Consider the following 20,943-nt stretch of genomic DNA (forward strand, 5'->3'; position numbering starts at 1 on the left):
AGTTTTATCTTGTACACGCTTAATTGCTTTAACCATAATAGAGTTTATGTATAAACAATTAGATTTTACATTTCTAGTTATCGAAATACGAAAAAAGTATCTATGTGGATTAGTTAATTGAAATTCCACATGGTCTGTAGTTGATAAAAACTTTCGTTTATCGTTATTCTGGCATTTATCGTAAGCGGATCGCTCAGCTTGAAATTAATTTAGACTGAAATTTCAGCTTGTCCGAAACGTGCGAGAATTCGATTCGTTCGCCGAGATTTTGGCGGTGGCGGTTATACGTGTATATACATATGTACGAATACACATTCAAAAATCTGCTTTTATCTCGTTCGATAAAAATCCGTGGAATTTCGTGTCTTTTGAGATTTATATCGCCATACAATCGTGAACCATAGCAAATATGCAAATATTTATTTTTGCAAATGTTTAACCATATGAAAGTACACGCCTGTATAGACATCGTGCATCAATCATATAGGAATAGACTGTAGAGAAAATTTCGAGTTAAAGATAGAGAGAGAGAAAGGGAAGAGAGAGAGGATATTGCATATTGAAGTTATATCATCAAATGGTATATTTGAACTAGTCAGGATTGAAAACAGGATGCAACAAATATTTTTACGTTTGACCGACTATCCGAACGTGACAGCTGCAGTTTCATTACGCGAGATGTATGGAGATATATCGTAGTCATGTATTTGGTATTTTTTGCTACCAAAAATTAAGACACATTGAAATATCGCGACAGCGTGCGCGTAATTTGCGAGTTTTAACGCGAAATTACTAAATTAGATATTGCACCCTGATTTTAGAAATAAGATCAGTCTCACTCTCGTAACTTTTACTGCAACGTAGCAATTTACTAATTTTCAGGCCCGGAGGAGGAGAAACTGCTAGGTTCGATATTACTACCTTCGTACAGAGTTACCGTCTGCAAATCCGAGGACAAAGTCAACAAGAAGTTCGCCTTCAAGGCTGAACACGCGAACATGAGGACTTACCACTTCGCGGCTGACAGTCGGGAGAGCATGAACCAGTGGGTGAATGCTCTGACTCTGGCGACGCTTTTGCAAGATCCTAGCCCGTAAGTTCCTTGCACGCATTTTTAAGTTGTTTAAAAGGCTCACGGTAATTATGCAATAAGGTGTAATTATGTGATAACGTGAAAATTGAGAACAAGCACAGCTTACGGCCGAGCTTACCGATACGTTGTTGATCATAAGAAATTAAGTAAATTTAATTATTCAATCCTAATTAGGAAATGCTAATGCGAGCCAACTCGAGTCGCCACGCTTTCGACGTTTAATAATTATTGGTTTATAAAATGAGGAACGTGTCTCTCTCTCTGCATCTCTTATCGCTTTTGCCATTACGCAACTTGAATAAATAAACGGATACGAAGAGCGAAATGCAGTGATGTGATTGAAAAAAAAAACCAAGTTTTTTAAAATCCGTTATTGTAATAATCGCTCGCGCTATTCTACTGTACACGTGAGCGTTTTAATTCTTCATATGGCGCATCGCTTTGTGAAAATAATCCTCCTAGTTTCAAACTCTCCCTCACTCGTTATTTTCTTCTGTATTCCGCTTCGTATTCGTACAGTTCCGTTTCACGCATCGCGCGCACCTGTATTTTGTCCGCGTGGAAATTTCGTTCAATTTTGCCTCTCATTCTTCTCGACCCTATTTTCTACATACGATTCAATAGCGATTTTTCAAAATTGTTGAATTCTAAAGCTTTTGAATATTATAAAAATTTTACCGTGTCCATCACATATTACTTCTCTCTCTTTCTCTCTATCGAAAATCTTATCTTCTGTGAGCCATCGCGAAAATAAAAGGTCCGCTTTTATTCTCACGATGGAATGTCTCCCCATTGTCTTAACTACGCCGGACGTCGCCTTGAAAGATGTCATTTTTTAAGACGACATCTCGACATTAAGCTCCGTCCGGAGATCCGAGCGAAGATCCCGAAATTAGCTCGGGGATCGCGCTGCAACGGGGTGACGATGAACATCATCCCTTTGACGCGCTACGAAGGAAACTGGGACGGCCACGGCCACCCAGCGTTTATTTGCACGCGAGAGTATCGCGATGCGGTCGTTGCAGCGCATCTGTCGTTCGCGCGTTATCGCGGCGTAACTAACCAACTCGTTAGTTAGTTTCTCGAGAGTTATTCGACCCGCGAGATACCGCCGGTGGATGAGCCTGGGCCGTTGTCCATTAGCACGTCGTCAGCGACACGCCGACGCTGCAGCGGACAACGGACGCTTCTCATGAGTTTTGTCCTTGTTCATATTTTAGTTAAAATTCTATTTACATCGAAAAACGGTTGAAACGTTGGATTTTTAGCATGCACGTTAGTACCTAAGTTACCTAAAATAATGTTGAGAATTAATCTCTTTGCATTTAGTAACATGAGACATTTTTAAAACTCGGAGAAAAATGTATCTTTTTTTTATATGTATATGCTTCGTATACCCGGCAACTCAGTAATTCTATTAATGTTCTACATGAGACTGATTTTCAAGTTGGATCAACACGACATTTATTATAATCTTGCGATTTGACTGTTTAATTACCGATTATTTGATTGATCTCGGGTTTCAACATTCTATAAGCTCGAAAATCCAGAACGAATAATGTGGACTAAAAATAATATCGGATTTCTCTCTCAATTTTACGTTTTATCAGTGGTGCGGGCGAAGCCGCGGTAGTCATAGAGATAGCGCAGGACGGCGAACGAAGCGCCCGGCCTAGCGTCTCGTCGATCTCATCGATCCTGAATCAGAGCGCCGACGACAGCGACTCCGGCTTCCATGGCTTCCAGTCGCGCGACGACCCCAGCCATGCCTCCAACAACAACTCCAGCCCGAATAGCGCGAACACTGCCTCCTTCCCGAACCTCAGCGGTAGTAACAGCAACGGCAATTCCGCCAACAACAATCACGCGAGTGACTCGAGTCACCCGATGATGAACGGTTGGGTGCAACAGTCGTCGCCGTACGGCCAGCCCAGCACCTCCCAGCCGCAGCAGCAGCAGCACCAGCACCAGCAATACGGGCACTTGCTCCCGCAGCAACTGACCCCGGGCCATTCGCACCAGCATCAGGCGTTGCTTCATCATCACTTGCCACATCAGAACGCGCTTCCGACCCATCAGTCATCGCATCCGCACAAGGTCCAACAGTCGCCGCAGCAGCAGCCACAGCCCCAGCAGCTGTCGCATCCCGGCTCGGGCGGCGTTCAAACGATGCAGCCTATGCCTCGAACAAAATTCGGACAGCCGATTTACGCGAACGCGCCGCCGAAGCCTAGAAGACTGACGGATGGCTCTAACGAGTACTCGACGCCGTCGCCGGATATGGATTACCGGAAGAGTCCGGTATCGCCGGACGTCACGGTGACGAGCAAGAGTCCGATGTCCGATTACGAGAGGAGCAACACGATCTACGGCACGCGGATTCCACCGTCGCAGCAGAGTCTGCGAATCGACAAATCGGGCCTGAATTACTATGGCCAGACCACTCAACCGATGGAGAGGAGGACCCCGGACACGTACGGCCGTAGTGCGAAGCCGAGGACTAGTAGCAGAGGGAACGGCGACTACGAGGAGGTCTACGGCACCCCACAACTTTATCAGAGACCCGCGGGACCGGTGGGTTACACCAAGGGCGTGTCGCCGGCGCCCATTCCTATCCCTCTGTACGCGCAACATCTGCAGCAACTGCACTCTCCCGTCACGCCGCCGAACAGTGAGTCTTTGTGCACATTTACTTTGCTCTTTCTGTGCTTAGGTGATCCCTACAAAGGCGCTCGTAATTAGTACGACCGGCATTTCATTCCGGCTGGTACCCTCTCCGGAGAGTAAAAGATGAATATATTTTACACGAATGTGTGTTTGTAACGTTGTTCTGAGCTACAAAGCGGGCTTTCTTATCGGATTGTTAAGAACTTGTGCTCAGAAAATTCTCCCATTGGGGGGCGATATGCATTGTTGTATAAAAAGGATGCAAATCCACTGAAAAAATAGGAATAATTTCTTTGATAATTCTGCCGTATCGCCATTGGCGATTGCTAGAATCGTTTCGTAGTATTATTTTGAAGTACAAAAGAAGATTCATTATTCTGAATTCCTCTAAAGTCTGTCGAAAAGTCGCAATTAATTAATGTAATCGATTAATTCGGCAAAATTATAAAACTTTTTAAGTTAAAGATAATTTTAGAAATAGATACTGGTTTTATGTTATCTCGTTATAATTATTACAGTAATGACTTGAGTACCTACTCTTTTTGTGCATCGTTTTTTTATAAATAAAATTTAACTTCTTTTTACTGCATAAATTGCATAATATGTGTTACAAAAAATGTCAAATACGTTGTTATTTAGCAAAATGCAGTAACACAAAAAGGGCGTTTATGATTTATCTTCTTTAGTGGCAATGGTAAGACAATCTAGAACTCAACCGCCGCCGCGACCGCATAGCGCAGACTTCCTTGAGTATGAAGCAGCAAGGCGACCGCAGCAGCAACCCGCGCAATGCGAGAGACCCCCGGATCAACAAAGATGTCCGCAGAGGCCTAAATCCAGCTTAGATATAATGAATCCGTCGGACACGACCAATGACGGTTACTTCTATTCCGAAGAAAGGTACGGGCGCGTAAATTCTTTAGGTTTCACGCACACATCGAAGAAGAAAATTTAAAGAGAAAATTAAAATCGACCTTTGGGAAAGATATTCACTCTTTGCTCGCGTGTGTGCTTTAGATACGCGGCACAGATGCGGCAGTCCGCGGTTTATTTGCATCAGACCCCTCAACATTATCAACAGCAGAGGAATCAGTCCCTCTCGCGCGTCACGATGCAACCGAAGCTGCCGGGTATTCGCGATAATACCGATGAAAGTAGGATAGCCACATTGCCAGATTCAACCTGTCCCGCTTTGAGACGCACGCAGCGGGATCACGTACATCAGCAGCATACGATGCCCGCTCAGTCGCTGACGCAGAGACATTCCGAGTGAGTCACCAGTATACTGTCCGAATAAATGATTAAATCTTATGGAGACTTCCCCCCTCCCGTAGAATTCCAATTAAATAATTTTAAAAAGAATACATATATTTTAAAGTATGCGCGCATACGTGCGTTTGTATGTATTTTTTATATATTTAAAAAATGAATGTTTGAATATATAAATTCAAAACAGATATCTAAATCTAACACCAACGAATTTTTTAAATGTATAGCAGTGTATAGCCATTAATTTTTAAAACATATATCAGCTCAATGTTTCTCCTACTTCGTCAACATTTTAAAATAATTTTTCAAAAAACTGTTATAAACTTTTTACGAACCGGAATAGTACGTATTTATGTGAAAGTACGGTTAAAATAAAGCAATAAAAACGGTATCCTCCTATATCGGACTATGAATATAATATGCTGTACACACACACAATAGACTGGAAAAAGAAACGTATGCTCGAGTATTGTTTCTATCAGGATAATGGGCGCCGATCCGAAACTCCGAAGATCCTTGCGCGAGAAAAGCTGCGAGGCGAATGGCCGCGAGACGCTGACACACGGCGAGGACAACACGATCCCTCGTAGAATACCGCGCGGCGAGTACGACGGGTGGGGAAGAGCAGCAGCGGGTCACGGTGCCCACGGGACCCACATCGCTCAGACGTGTCACGCCGGTCACGCAGGTGCCAGCAGACGATGGAGCGAGCAGCAGCAGTTCTGCAGATCAGCGTCGGCGCGTCTGCCAAGGACACGGCACCCCGCCGCCTTTGATCCCGACGACGACGACTACGCCGAGAGGTCCTCCGAGCAGGATTCACGAGATGGTGAACGCAAGATTCAGCAGGTAAGGGAACCCAGCGTTTTCTGCTTTCGTAAACGCACAATCTTTTTTTTCCTCCAAAAAAAAGCTTTATAACATTTCGTCGCGTTGTTAGCATATCCTGTATTTTAGATATATAAACTCTTTTATAATCTATAAGATTTCTCTGTATATAATCACTGTATTTTGGATATATCGATCCTTTTATAATCTATAAAATTTCTCTGGAAAATCGGCGTGCTCTTATTTTACTTTCTAAAAAAGTTTTAAGTCTTAAAGCCGATAGTGATCGAATTAACAAATATACATTTTATGTTAATTGAAAATTTTTATAAATGTAATGATATATATATCAATGTTGGTGCTAAAGTTCTGCGACATAAAAATATTGCCAAATATTTCTAAACGAATTTCTTCGAACTCGTTTTCCGTTGGTATTCCGGAAAAGGTGGGATGAGTCATAAGAGCGATGCGCTTCTTCGAATCAGATAGCCGTAGATAGGCCATCAGCATTGCTCGTATCAGTTTGTACAAGACAACCGTGTCGGTAACGTCGGTGAACAAGCGTGATTCACGTTAGCCCTCCTGCATAGCTGTACATACCTTACGTCATCCTGACTCTCCCGTGTCTTTGCTTTCACCATCGTTCACTCAGTCGTTGTCATTGCTATTTCGTTACTCACACCGTATTAATAATTTTTAATAATAATTTTTAGTAATTAATAATCCCTTTTTTTTATCATTAACATATCCTATTATCGGGAATTTCATGATTATTTGTGGAGATCGATATCGATGTTTATTTCTTTCTCCAAATTAGATCCCGTGATTACAGCAGGAAATACCGTACATTTTTCTATCAGATAGCTAATGGAAAGGTTGCGTTGCGATACGTTTTTCAGCGCGAAGAGTCGATGAAGCGGCTGCTAGAATGGAAGCAGCGTATGCTGCAATCCCCGCTGACACGGAAGCCATCCGGCTCGGCCAATCGGGGCAGGACGCAAAATGATCTTTCGAGTTACTACAAGCAACAGGCGCTGCTGGATTTGGCAGCGCACGAGGCCGCCGTGGCGGAGGGTCGTCACTCCCGGAGGCGGGAGGACGGGCATCGTTCGCATGTCAGGAGCAAGAGCTCGGACGGCCGTCGGACCGCCGTCAACGTGCCACGCTACAACAGCTATTCCAGCGATGACGAAGGTAGGGCTAGCTCGCCTGAACTTATCATTTAAATGGTAGCTTCGGTTGCCCCGCGTAACGAGGGACCCCGGTCGAAATATTGAAGCTCGCGCGGGCAATTACCTCCCTGTTTGGGATATGTGTTGTGAGCATGTGCATTCTCGCGCGGAACAAGGCATGCTCGAATTGTCGGGAATATTGTGAGTGTCTTCGCGGACAGATTTCACTGTCTTGGAGAAGAAAGGGAATTTCATGAATCTTTATGTCAAATATTTTGATCGCCTCGAGTCCCTCGAAAGCGCCCTGTCTGCGGTGTATTCAGTTAGAAGTAGATAGTTGACCTAAGCTAAAAATCCAATTTCTAACATAATGGTACTTAATTGCTAACACGGTGAAGTATCCAATGTGCATATTTGCTCGCGGAAACAAAGATATTTTTTTCACGAAAACGCACGTCAAGAATTCCGTATTTTTGTAAATGGTACTCGTTACGTGTAATTGAAATATGTCAAGCGATTTTATGTCCATCCTTTCCTTGTTATTGTAAATAAAATTACCAGCATGTTTTTGTATTTCAATCAGTGACATGTAAACAAAAATGTCGTAGTCTAACGAAAGTATTTACCCGATTGTGCGAATAAATGCAGTTAATGCAAGGCACCTGAATTATTCCTCACGAATTGCAAACGTTGCAAGATCGAAGTTGCTTTTCCTTCATTTTTATTTACTAACATAATCGTCGAGGAAACGATTAACGATACTGTATCGATTCGACGAAATGTGAAGTAACGATGAAACAAGAGGAAATTAAAAGAATCTGGATATCTGCGAGCGTTTCTCCGCGGGGCTCCTTCTATCTGCTGCTGTTGGGTCTAAGCTGACTGGTGAATGGGAACGATTAACAATCTTAAAACCTACCTGTCCAAATGATCGAGTATCGATATCCTATGCGACTTAACACATCGATCGTAATCAGATTACCGTAGAAGATATGGGTCAGCATGGCATGCCAAAGAATTTCACTAACACTTACTTGCCGTAGTTACGCAATTACCATATCGCTACCTTCCAGCTCGCGTGTCCGCTATCTACGATTAACCGCAAAGTCAGTCAGTCGATTATCGGGATCATTGCATCAATTACTATGATCGAATCACCCGACGAGAAACTTTTATTCTTAATATTTTAATATTATTTTCCGAATTTTATCGATCTCAAAATCCGAAAGTCGTAAACCTTTAAGAGCTAAAAATTCTTTCAAGAACAGTAACTTACCGTATATAAATATATAAATATATAAAAAAATAAAAACTTAAATATTAATAAGATAGATAAATGTCTTTGCTGCTCGGTGCAATGGTCATCGATGTCGTTGCCGCGCTTGACGGGTTTGCTTAGAATTATCTAATGGGTATAGAAACGGAAATGTATAAATGGGGCTGTCTCTCTTTTTCATACACACACAAACACGCACACTCGTAAGTAACGGACGTACTCGTGTCTTTGTGTTTTGTAACAAACAAATCAGAGCTGGGAGATGTCCGGAGGAAGCGCTCGCGCAGACCCTCGCATGCAGGAAGGAGCCCCCGGCACGCCGGCGACGATCGGTCATCGGCGACGTCAGCCGTTCAGGATGTCACGATACCCGGGACCGGCCGCACGAGCGTTAATCAGATCCCGCAGTCGCAAACCGTTAATGCTCGTAAAGCGAACCCGGGGGGCGCGCTCTCCTCTCTGGGCGGCATACCGCCAGACGCGGGATACGACGAGGTCAGCTTTCCGCCGATGATGAGAAACGATTACGCGTACGCATCGTCCTCGGCGGACAGGCAATCGTCATCCAGGAGATCGGATCCCGAGGCCATCTTCGAAGATCCTGCGACCAGGCACAAGACCCCGAAGAAGCCGTCAGGTATTTTGAAGACGTCGACCGCTTACGGTCTAGATCAGCAGAAGTACGACGGGCAACAAACTGGGAAGATCGAGAGCAGCAGATCCGATAATTTGTGCGTTTATCGAACCAACGAGTCCTGGCATGTTCAGAAGAACGTACAGTGGGATTCCAAGGACGATAACGACGAATGGGACCCCGGCATCGATGAGAGCAAAGTTATAAGGGAATTTTCTTATCAGTATATTAATCCTAAGAAAGTGCCGGTGCCATCGAAAGTGGACGATGAGGGCGAGAAATTCGAGACTATGAATCTGGTGCAATGCAGAATCAGATCTTTCGAGATGAACATGGATGGCGCCAGTCCGGTGAAGGAGGTGTTGACCATGCAGGAGCCGTTGAAGGTATCGCCACTGCAGGCGACCGAGGCCCACGTCTCAAAGCTCGACTGCGCGAACAAGACATCGTCCGTCATACGTAGCTTCGCTCTGGGTGATGCGAATTCTCCGGAGAACGCTTCCAAACACAAGAGCGTGGAAGAGGGACACGCCAAGCAAGCTTCGACCGACAGTAACAAGTCGGTCAAAGATCTCTTGGCGGACTTTGAGCGGAAGTCACAACAGGTTAATCGGCCGAAATCTGAAAAGCGGCAAGAATCGAAGCATCGCGGAGATTACGGCGATAACGAAACGTCACGATATGAAATTGCGAGTAATTTGGACCGTCGTGATAGAGACGATGAGAAGGAAAAACTCGTTGAGAAGAACGAAGCTATTACGCAACGTTTCGCTTTAGACACTCTCTATACAGATACTGTACAAATGCAAAATTCCGATGGATCTCTGAAGCAAAACAAAATGACCAATTCGAAAGAGAGTCTAACAGATCAATGCGTGTCATCGACTGATTTGAATATTATCCCGAGTCCTAATTGTGCCAGAACGAGTATGACTGAATCCTTATTAACGCACAGTGATCAATTCTCCACTAACGATCTCATTAGTTCTGTTTTAAAGCAGGATGACATTAACAGTGAGGATCACTATCTTCCCATGTCTCCCAGAAAGGCTATATTGGATCCTAACAGTGATGACAGGCCGAATCCTAAGATAATGGAGAGTCTGTTCGCCAGTCTGCAGCACGAGGAAAGTTCGTACGTAGAGATGGCGCAGAACGGGATGAATCGCTCCCTTTTGGCACCGAACGAAGGCGGCGGAAAGCACGATTCCGGCGATTATTCCACGCTGGACGCGTCCCACTACGAACTTGTCTGTGTGTCGGATAACAAGATAGAGCCGGTATATATGGAGGTGAATCAATTGTCCGAGAAGGAGGACGAGGACGGCAGTAAAGCATCGTCGATGAAAAAGAGCAACGTCGGCGAGAATTCGCCGCATTCCAGGGGCGATCTGCCCGACATCTTAACGGCACTCAAATCCGATAGTTCTGACGCCGATGACGAGTCGTCCAAGGATCTGGATTCCATAGACGCGCCACGACATCCGCGATTTAGTCTGTCTGACACCTTCCGACCGGCTTCTTACTATCTGGGAGCTAGTCGCAACATGATCGCGGAATTACACGACTCGTCGGACAGTGAGCTCGTATCGCCGCCGCCGATACCGACCTCTCCACCGCCGCTGGACGATTTGGACTCGCTGGACATGCAGGAATCCTTGGAAATAAAGAAAGTCTCGCCGCAGGTGGCTATGACCAAGGATAACGCGATGAACCGCGACTCGCCAAAGTCTTGGAACAAACCAGCAGGTCAAGTGGAAACGCACAGGCCACCGTCAAGGTTTTCCGACGCGACCATCAGCTCTACCTTTAGAGACAGCAGGATATCGTTGGAGAGCGCATCCGGAAGCGATTCGATCGAGCTCAGAAATCCAGAGGAGGAAGCTCGGCACAGACAATTGAAGAGGAGACCGGTAAGTGACGACGTTTGCGAGGTTCTGGACAGTCTGGACGAATTGGAATCGTTAAGAAGTCGTTTCGACGCGAGCATCTTCCTTGATCAGTATATGGAGGAATTACAGGCTAGAGATGCGTTTAACGTAGATCTTTACGCGAAGGATCTGAGCTACAACAGCATCTATGGATTCAACGAGAACATGCTGGTGGTCGATAAGCTGCAGAAGACCACGTGTCAAGATCTATCGAGGAAAATGAAATTAATGTCCAGCAATCTCGACCGGCCGTTCGATTATTCCGGCAAAAACAAAACTGGCTCGGCGAGCAGCCTGCCATCCATGAGAGTGTCCGATCTACCGCCGACCCACCAACACTCGCAGTCCTTCACCGGTGACGCGCATTACGAGAATGTCACGAGCTTCTCGCCGCTTCGCGGTTCGCCGGCGGTTCGACCCGACAGTGAGCCGCCACGCGACAGCGTTCACAGGATGCAGAGCACGTCCCAGCTGCCAATCTCTCACAGCAGGGATTCCAGCTACTCAAACGCGTCGGCCGCGGCGTCCATCTCGACGTCCATGGCTTGCCAGAGGCCCGCGAGCGCTCAATCCTCGATGCACTCGCCTATCAGCGCGTCCACGTCCTCGGTAAATTACGGCAGCACGCTGACGAGTATGCTGCAGAACGTCAACGCGTATTCCGATCAGAGGTTCCCGAATCATTCGAGATCCGCCAGTCACGACACGTGTGTGCGACACGTGCTGCCGACTCATCGATCGACCTCCAGCCAGGACTCGAGTCATTATCCCGGTTCAATGCCGATGCAACCCGTTCCGCAACAATCGTATTTGCCGAACGCCAGTGAGCAGCGTGCCCAGAGCGATCAATCGGGAGCACCCTATTATTATTCTGATCTCCAGGCGAGTGTCAACAGCGTGGACATGGAACTGACCAAACCAATGATCGGCCATACCTCGCGATTGCCTCAACTGAACAATCAAAGGGACGACGCGGCGATCGGCTTGAACAAGCGAAATGATATCGGCCGTATAGTGAACCCGATCGCGCGGCAAATGCCGCGGCAGATTCAAGTGGACGACATAGACGAGGCTAGACGCATCGCCGCGGAATTGAGACGGACGACCTGCCAATTGCTGGGCGACAACAAAGCCGCTCTCGTGGACAAAAGAAACTTCTACGAGGCCGACACGCTACGCCGGGTCAAGTCTACTGATCCACTGCCAGATGTATCTCTGCCCGAGGCTAGAAACTTATATCCCCACGGACTTAGAGATAAGTCCGTTAATCCAGGTAACATCGATAACGCGGAACCGATGCACGTCACACAAGCGTCTCATCGCCGGTCAAGATCTCTGGAGGGATTACTCGACGACGTCGGTTTGCAAAATTTAGTGGAGCAACGAAACCGAGCTAACCGAGCGGCGGCAGCGGCAGCGACGGCGACAGCGACGACTTCATCGCCTTCGACCAGTCAGGTCGAGGCAACGCAGCAAAACTTGCCGTCATCCGGCAGTCATAACGCCATGACCGAGAGCAATTTCAATTCCGAGGATCCTTGGGAGCAGGATAGTCTTTGGTGCGAGAGTCTAAGGAGGGTGAGCCTGAGAAACGCCAGATCCTTGGATAATCTAGACAGTCCGCCGAGACCTGGAAGATCCGGTGACGCGAAGTCACGCGGAAGGATCACTCGGGGAGCGACTTATGTAAACGACAGTGTCGCTTTACGCAGGGACAACTGCGCGGAGGAATCTCCGTGCGGCGAGCGACCGCGAGTCAAGCGCAGGACGAACAAGGATCATCACACGCGAGAACGGTCGATCGTGGACGACGAGGACGTCGCTTACGAGGCCCTGTCGATGGAAGTGACCGGCGCGGGCGGTTACGTGTGGGACCCGCAAAGCAAGACCTACCACAAGCCTACCGTTTCGGACAGGAATCATTTTTTAGAGGACGGCAACCTTCCCCCGGCTCGCTCGATCCCGGACGTCCGGATGTCCGCGACGTCGTTCGAGCTCGACCGAGAGAAGCTCCGCCAATGGGATTTGTTGTCGAGCGCCTGCTTACTCCAGGAGCAGCAGCGCACCTCGATGGCGGACTCGGGGCGAGGGTTGCCGGTCGTGGAACATCCTGGAGACGCTCACGATTCACGGCTCGCCGTCGTCGCGGCGGCGGCGGCGACAACGACGATGAATGCGACGACGACAACGGTGACGACGACCGCGACACCGACGACGATGACGACGACGACGACGACGACGACGATAACGACAATGGGCACGATCAACAGCGAGCAAGTAGACGTTATCGTAAAGCCAGTCGATATCGCGGATGTACGCGACGTCTTGCCGACGAAGGTGCCGATCAAGAGGCAGGAACCGAGGCAGGAGCCGTGTAAACGGGCTGCAGGTGAGTGGCTCCTCAACAACGCTGGGGTGTACAGACAGTGACTATACGTGGCCGTGTTCCAAATCGCCAGACTACCCGCCACACGACCGGCCGGCCGACTCCTCCCACGTGACCACGGATTCTAGTGCGATAGGTGTTTAATCCTAAATAGTAGAAGCTGTTATGTAAGCGGTGCTTTCACAAATATTCTTTCAGCGCCATAGACCTTGCGGCAAGTTTAATGAAAATTTGAAGATAATTCATCACTCGTCCCGTCATCTTAAATTTTCACGACCGAATATTTCGATAAATGATGCACGTCAGATCGAAGCAGATGATTGTCACTTTCTCTTACTTTGCCATCTATTATCAAGTGGTTCAGAAAGCATTCGATAATCTTGGGACATTTTCTGTCTTGCGAAAATAAATGTATCTTTACCGTTTAAGCAGCAAAATAGACGCTTCGAAACTTCTTAGATGTTAAAAAATAGAAAATTATAATAAGTGCAAAAATATTGATTTAACTAACTGGTAAGCATCAGTTAAAGCTCGCTCTTTAGGATTAAACTCGATGTTTTCGCTACCAAATGTACCTGCGCTTGCGGTGGCTTGCTCAGCGATGCAGCCACTTCTTTGTCCTTGTTAATTATCGACCAGGCCGTGATCCAGTTCACATTTATTCATCGCGATTCTCTCTTTTTGTTTTTGCCAGACCAGTTTGTTAAATCCTAGGATCAGTTTGAATAATGCAGACGTAACTTTGAGCGACGCGGATGAAAGTTGTACGATCGATGCGACTTGGAACACGGCCTGGTGCGCGACTGTAAGTGTGAGTGCGTTTGCGAGACGATTAAAAACGCGGCTTGGTTCATCACAATTATTTACTGTGATTATTCATCACGGTGACTACAAGCAACATCGAATTTTCGCGATAAATGACAAACGATTAATTTATATGACAATAGCAACAAAATGAAGAAATAGCAGTAAAATATTGTTGCGCTATTAGAAAGTTATGACAAAGCTGCGACCGCGTATGTATGCGAGTGCATGTATGAGTGCATGTGATAATATTTTTAGAATATATGTACCATTTAAGATTTATTACATTACCGCCGAAAAATTGGTGTAATCCAAGACGATTATGTTCTCTATTTAATTCTTCCTTTTGTTCATTTAACTTAAATCGTGCCAGTTAATTGACTCAAATCGTAAGTAATGACATTATCGATACGATAAGGGTAACGTTTTCTGCCAGGGGCGTTAAACAAATGTTTTTTAATCCCCCTCGATTAATTCAAATCGATTCTTGCCAAGTGATTTCAAATTCACGCCATTTACGCAGGATCTCTCGCTCTCACGCGCACCATTTTTTTTTCCTATTTTATAATCCACATGAAATCGACGCTGAATTGCGAATTGTTTCGTGAGCCATGTTTTTACGGTGATATCGACAGAGCTATCGGTTCTACACAGTTACGCGATACCATTTAATTCAGCCGCCTAGGCAATTTGCCAGAATGTATCGTCGCGGTGTTTCATCGTCACGAAGCATCACAGAATTCGAAGTAGCTCTCTCTCTCTCGATCAAGTCAAAGATTAATGGAACTAGCTTTAGGGAGTACAATGTATGCCGTTGGCAAGAACATTATTAATTATCCTCGGAAGTTTATTCAATCAACTATGAGATTCGTTCGAATTACTTTAATTTAAGATATGTATATAGCTCGTTATACATAAATTGTACAAAAAAAAAAGGTAACTGAAAATAAACGAAGAAACAAGAAACGAATCGAGAGTAGAACACCTCCCAGGTAAGTTATTACATTTTCAGCACCGTCCTGAAAACTTAAATTCGTTTCTCATGAGACTGGATGTTATTGAGGAAGGACCAAATTGATGGTGGTTAAGACAGCTCTGACAAATAGGCAGCATTAGTATCACAGATAAGATCGAGTCGTTCTAGACTAGATATGCATTTCCCTTCGTCGCGACTAAAAATGTTCCTCGATATGCAATTTGATTTCTAAATGGGGCAATATTATTCAGCGACCAAAATATGTAGTAGCACTGTGGATAGTTATTAACTATGAAACGGTTTTACAATCGTTATATATGTGCTATCCTTTCGATTCATATATAATCCACCATGGAAAAGAGAAAGCACATAGTAATGCGAAATTTAATGTGATTACGTTATGATTCACTGCTCGTTATTTCAAGCCCGGCTTAAAAATTCGAAAAGAGGTCGCGACTTCATTATCCCCGATTTAAACGTTCGTTCGCGTCCTCCAGCGTGTCTGACAATTAATCGAGAACGATTAGTCGCCCTAATTAATTTTCTTCGGAGCGTCGCCGTTAATTCCTCCTCGGAGAGACAACCTTATCCTTTATACGGACGCTAAGGCCGCGGTTGAGTGACAGCCGGTGCGCTCTCGAGATCGTCCTTACGATCTTCCAGCCGTCATGCTATTCGCGCGTCACGCGCTTTAATGGCAGCTATAGCTGCAGCTCGGAAACTTCGTTGGCATGCGAACGACTTTGTATGGTCTATCGACGGGTCTGTTGTTGCATTGTCGCAAACATCGTCCAACACGTAGAACGCAATATCGTAAGTGCGCGTCCGCGCCGCGCGCTGTAAGTATATCGTCGTCACCGTCTCTCGGCGCACTTGTTCGTCGCACTTTGTTCTCGGGGTCAATAACACGCCGCGTATGACGGCGGCGGCCCCGCTTGAAGCGGATGGATTCTATGGAACCGCGAGCGATATCTACGGCCCGCCTGCCTCGTACCTTCGGTTCCTCGCGGGATCGTTAAAATATCGACGAGAGAGAACGCGCACCCGTAGAACCGAGTTTCTCTCCCGCTCGATCCCTCGACCGCGCCGATCGATTTTATGCCTTGGCGTCGGCGTCGCGTGAGAAATTTTTCGGTTTTTCCTTCCTGATACGTACGTTTCTCCTTTGTGGGACTCGAAGGAAACGCTACAATACTCCATAATTAATGTCTCGGCGGACAGCCACGCTGGCTGTTCCAGATTTCGTGGAATTAATAAGAAACCCAGGCAAGATCTTTCGGTCGGAGCAGCGGCGGAAAGAATTGGTTCCTGACGGGATAATATCGGGTCCGTATCGGGCAACCCGATGGATTGCTACACGTACATTTGATGTTCGTTCAGCCGTACGAAAGTCCGAGGTAGAAACTCCATCTAGTCGGATATTGCAACGTGTATTTTTAACCTTAGATCGTTTGAAATTTCTTGATGCCGGCTATAGCACTGCAATGTTTGATTTAAACACACGCTAGTATATATTTCGAGGATTGAAATCAATCGACATATAATGTCAAAGAAGTTTTTTTTTTATATCATATAATAGATGCAAAGATATATCTACTTTACGAACATTTTTTATACGCCAAAATAATGTTAATTTTATTTCCCGTTTGTATGCCATAAAACATGAGCGCATTATATTCGGTTTTGTTACGGCAACATGGAACGACATGTTTATCTCGATTTTATTCTCATTATGGAAATTTATTCTCATTAATTCTGACACACGATAATTAGGGAAGTTTACATTTTTAAAAAGCGAAACCAAAATCTGATTTTCCGTATTTTGAAAACATCAAAATCGTTGAATATTTAAAAAATCCAGAATCAATTCTCTATATTGATTTTGTAAAATACTTTTATTCTGGTTAAAGATGCATTTTTTATGACAAAGAGCAACCACTACCAAGATTGATTTTCTATATCCTGGAAATATAATCTCTGAAATAGTTGAAAACTAGAATCGATTCTCTTATTTGATTTGTTAACACTTTATATATATATTTATTTTTGTTGATTTATATCTTCGAAACTGTTACGGATATTTCAATTTCGTTAATTACTCCTAAAAGCACTTAAAAAAAAAACACTTCACTCTATTTCACTTTTTTTATTTTGTACTTAAGAACGAGGGTGCTAGCTTGACGTGAAACACATCTCGTTTTAATCGCGAGTTCTCACCAAACGACCCAAGCATTAAAGTCAGGAATAGAACACTAAATTAACACTCGAATAGTACTTAATTCTGATGTCAATTTTATTCTCATTTTTTATGTTGAAGTTGATAGCTTAAAAGAGATTAAAAATATTGAAATATTTTTACAATTTGAGTCCCGCGAAGCTTAAACCGCAGTGCCTGTGATTGGCACTTCGGTAATGCGGTTCTACTCATCGACTGGCTGCCACTGACCTCGGCGAAAAATCAAACTTTCATCGTCCGCGAAAGCCACAACATGTTCAAGCACGAAGACTCATTTATCACATTCCGAGCCACGAAAAATGAACGTTATTTCTCGAAAACGGCAATCGATCTACGGAAACAATTGCGAATTCTCTCGAATTCATAGCGATCGCATGTTAAGTATATACTATAAACATAATCATCAAATCGGTAAGAAAAATTCCATTTCATATTTATTTAAATTCATTTTCTATAATTTATCAGACGATTGTTAACGCGAATCGCAGAAATAATTTGTGTTTAGGATTTAATTTGAAACAACTGGTTAGAGATACCAGATAACATTTGAGCACCGTGATTTGAATATAAATTAAAGAGACTGAAGATGAAATGTATGTTGATAAACGGCGTGAGAGACGGCCGCTAATGATAATTCCATATTCGGCAGCACGGATAGAAGGATCGTCAAGCGTGAAAGGGAGGATAACGATCTCGATTAAGTAATCGCACACTCAGCCTCGCGAAATGAAGCAGTATATCGGATTCCAACAGAATGCCGCTTAAAACATTTTATTTTTACGTAGCTCCGACGTGCCAAGTATACTGCGAGACGTGAAATAACGCCACGATAATCCGGACTGTTATCGGGAACGTTTAATTCCGGCAGCGAGCTGACGAAGCTCGAAATCAAAATAGCGAGATCTCGCTAACGAAGCGGAACTATGAATGCATAACTTGAATAAGATATCAATAACTTCGGTATCGTTGTTTCTCCAGAACTTAGAAAATATTGTCATAGTCCCAGTATTCGTATCGTTTCTATTAACTATATAGAACGAAAGTTTTTAAAGCAGTGAGTTAATGAAAATTGGCGTGTATAATTAGCATATTACGAAAGTAGAAGGACCGCTCCGGGATTATCATCTCCAAACGCCATTGCTGATTTAACCTTTCTACTGTCGATTTTTAGCTGTCGATATTTAACTAAAACATATTGCCTGTGTTTATTTATTCCTATATTGAGAACTGTTGAGAAAATAAAATATATAATATACATGTGTATTACAGATTTTATTTTCCCAATAGTTTCCAATGTGACGTAGGATAAGAATAAAATAATAACGATATTAAGATCGACTACGTCAACGGCCTGAACTGACATCAGGCAAACGTTCTCTTTCCCTCAGAGGTAAGACTGCACAATTTGCAATGAGTCTTAAACGTGTACTATGTAATCCAGAATCAATTAAAAAAAGAGCAAGAAGATATCAGTAGTAGTATAAAGCGCGGTACGCGGTACTTCCGCGTCCCCCACGCGTGTCGGCGCGTTCGATCGTCATCGGAGCAACAGTTCCCGACTGGGGTCCTTCAGAATCAAACGGAGTCGCACAGACGGGGTCGGACAGACAACCGACTGCCTGGTTGGATGATAGCGGTCCGCGAGTCAGTCAGTCAGTCAGTCGGTGGCGCTCCGCGCGGTTCCACGCGACTCTCGCGTGCCGGCGTGGACGCGTGCCAGTCCATGCCAGTCCGCATCGATCGGCGCGCGGATCGGGATCGTGTGCCCGTATGGATCATCGTCGAGAGAGATGAGTTGCGTTTCGCGATAAAGTGCGGTACGTTAGCGCGACTGTGTGATAACTTAATAGAGATCGCTCTAGCTGCACGATCGTTGCAGATCGTTTCGTCGCATCGACTCTTCATCTCCCTCTCGCTGTTCGTACGGTCCATTTTCGGGATTTTACCGCGAAAGGTAGACCAGATGCGAGTGACACACGTGCGCCTGACACCGGGTGAAATTCAAACCGTGTAACGGACGTCGCGACAATCGTCGCGTCTGGATCGCGAAATTTCGCGGATAAATCGACGTGTGGATACGCGCGAGCTCCGTATCGCGCTACGCACGGATAAAGATCGTCTTGAAAGTTCACTCGAGGTCGTGACATTTCAAAGGAAGATGCGCGAGGTTCGTTAAGTGCAACGTAGCGCGCGCGAGCTACGTGACGTAAGAAGCGCCCGGATAATTTTTACGCGTCTCGCGGAGGAAGAATAAGGATCGTGGGCATCGCGTATAATTTCTTAGGCGCGGAGCTTAGGTTTTCGCTGCGTCTTAAAACATAGCGGTGCCGCGGACATAGATGTGGCATGCACGTCGGTGTTAAATTGCTGAAACCTGAAACTAGAGCCGTGAGAATAAAATTTTTACGATGACGTTTCTCGGAAGAACAACACGGTAATGTAGTCTAGAAATCGAAGCGAGGACCGCGATAGAACTTAAAAATACATACTTTAATTTTAACGCTAGGTCATCGCGAGATATATATCGAATTTCATTATTTTTTTAGTTATATTTACTATAGATACCGTATATATTATCTACATATATACTTTCATCAGGATTTTATATTTAAAAAAAATATCAAAGAGTGACATGTTGTTATGACGTAAATTTTATTGTCACGACTTCGAAATGATACCGAATCTGTTGACCACGAGACGAGGTCAGTATTTGGACTCTGAATTTTTGCAGCATACAAACAAAACGGCAAATACAGAATTTCAACGAAAAAAATCCGAGCTACAGATCGACGTGCCTCTATTTCAGCCGAAATGGTATCCGTTGTTAATTCAATAAACGAATAAGCCGATAAACTCATGACAGCTCGTATTGATCGATCCGCGGACTTCATCGTCCGCGCTGACGGAATGATTGTATAAAACCTGCCGATCTTACTCGATCGGCTTTCGAAATAACGGATGACCCACGATCTTCATTAAGTAATTTCCCGATCGATTGAACTATCTATAGAAGCTATTTCTGAGAAAATCATGTTTTCAATTTCTTCCGGTTTTTCTGCCATCCAACGTAACCGTTTGTATTGCTATATTTTCGTAAATATAATTACATTTCCGAGAATATATTTAGAAGAATCTTAAACTTGAAATATTAATATCACATATAGAGAAAAAAATCATAATCGCTGAATCCTTCATATACAATGCCTAATCAAAATTTATCTATCAGGGTCTGTCAATCGGAAGCTATTTGAGGAGATTTTTTGTGGCTCGTACAAAGTGCATAAAAATTTTACAAGACTGGAGTAATTTCCACATGGATCGGTTCCTCTGAAACAGCTCTTCAAAATCGACCGAGCGATCGGACAATCGTAAGGGAAACAGATTGTTGATATAGACATTATAGACTGTTCGTGCACCGATGCGTTGATCGCGGCCGCCTGTTTGTCCTCGACATTACGGGATACGACGTAGTGCGCACGTGGCGGACAAGAATCGTTCGCGACGCGACGGCGACGGTGCCCATGACAGGCACGTGGCGTGACAGTACGTTGATCACGCTGCTAATAAGATTCACGGCAGGGAGCAAGGACCTCTCGATAGCTGCGCATCTCGTTATCGCGAGGAAGATGGGCGGGAAAGTCGGTCTGATCTGCGGCAGCTGCTGGTCCGGC

The 20,943-nt window shown here is 44.9% G+C and overlaps 1 protein-coding gene across 12 annotated transcripts in view; it reads left to right on the forward strand.

Annotated features, from left to right (window-relative positions):
• The window catches only part of LOC139770608 (uncharacterized), a 131,226-nt gene that overhangs the window by 79,079 nt on the left and 31,204 nt on the right, over positions 1–20,943 (forward strand). For all 12 annotated transcript variants that reach the window (XR_011717789.1, XM_071702664.1, XM_071702665.1 and 9 more), the window contains 7 exons: positions 883–1,093; positions 2,704–3,764; positions 4,447–4,660; positions 4,778–5,029; positions 5,512–5,878; positions 6,757–7,051; positions 8,559–13,259. Coding sequence is in view for 11 of the 12 variants with exons in the window: in XM_071702664.1 (XP_071558765.1) it covers positions 883–1,093; positions 2,704–3,764; positions 4,447–4,660; positions 4,778–5,029; positions 5,512–5,878; positions 6,757–7,051; positions 8,559–13,259 (7,101 nt within the window). In the remaining variant the exon portion in view is untranslated. The remainder of the gene's footprint in view (positions 1–882; positions 1,094–2,703; positions 3,765–4,446; positions 4,661–4,777; positions 5,030–5,511; positions 5,879–6,756; positions 7,052–8,558; positions 13,260–20,943) is intronic.

Source organism: Temnothorax nylanderi, unplaced genomic scaffold, assembly GCF_030848795.1.
Source record: "Temnothorax nylanderi isolate EJ_2023f unplaced genomic scaffold, tnyl_v1.0 TNYL_tig0031_pilon, whole genome shotgun sequence".
Classification (NCBI taxonomy): domain Eukaryota; kingdom Metazoa; phylum Arthropoda; class Insecta; order Hymenoptera; family Formicidae; genus Temnothorax; species Temnothorax nylanderi.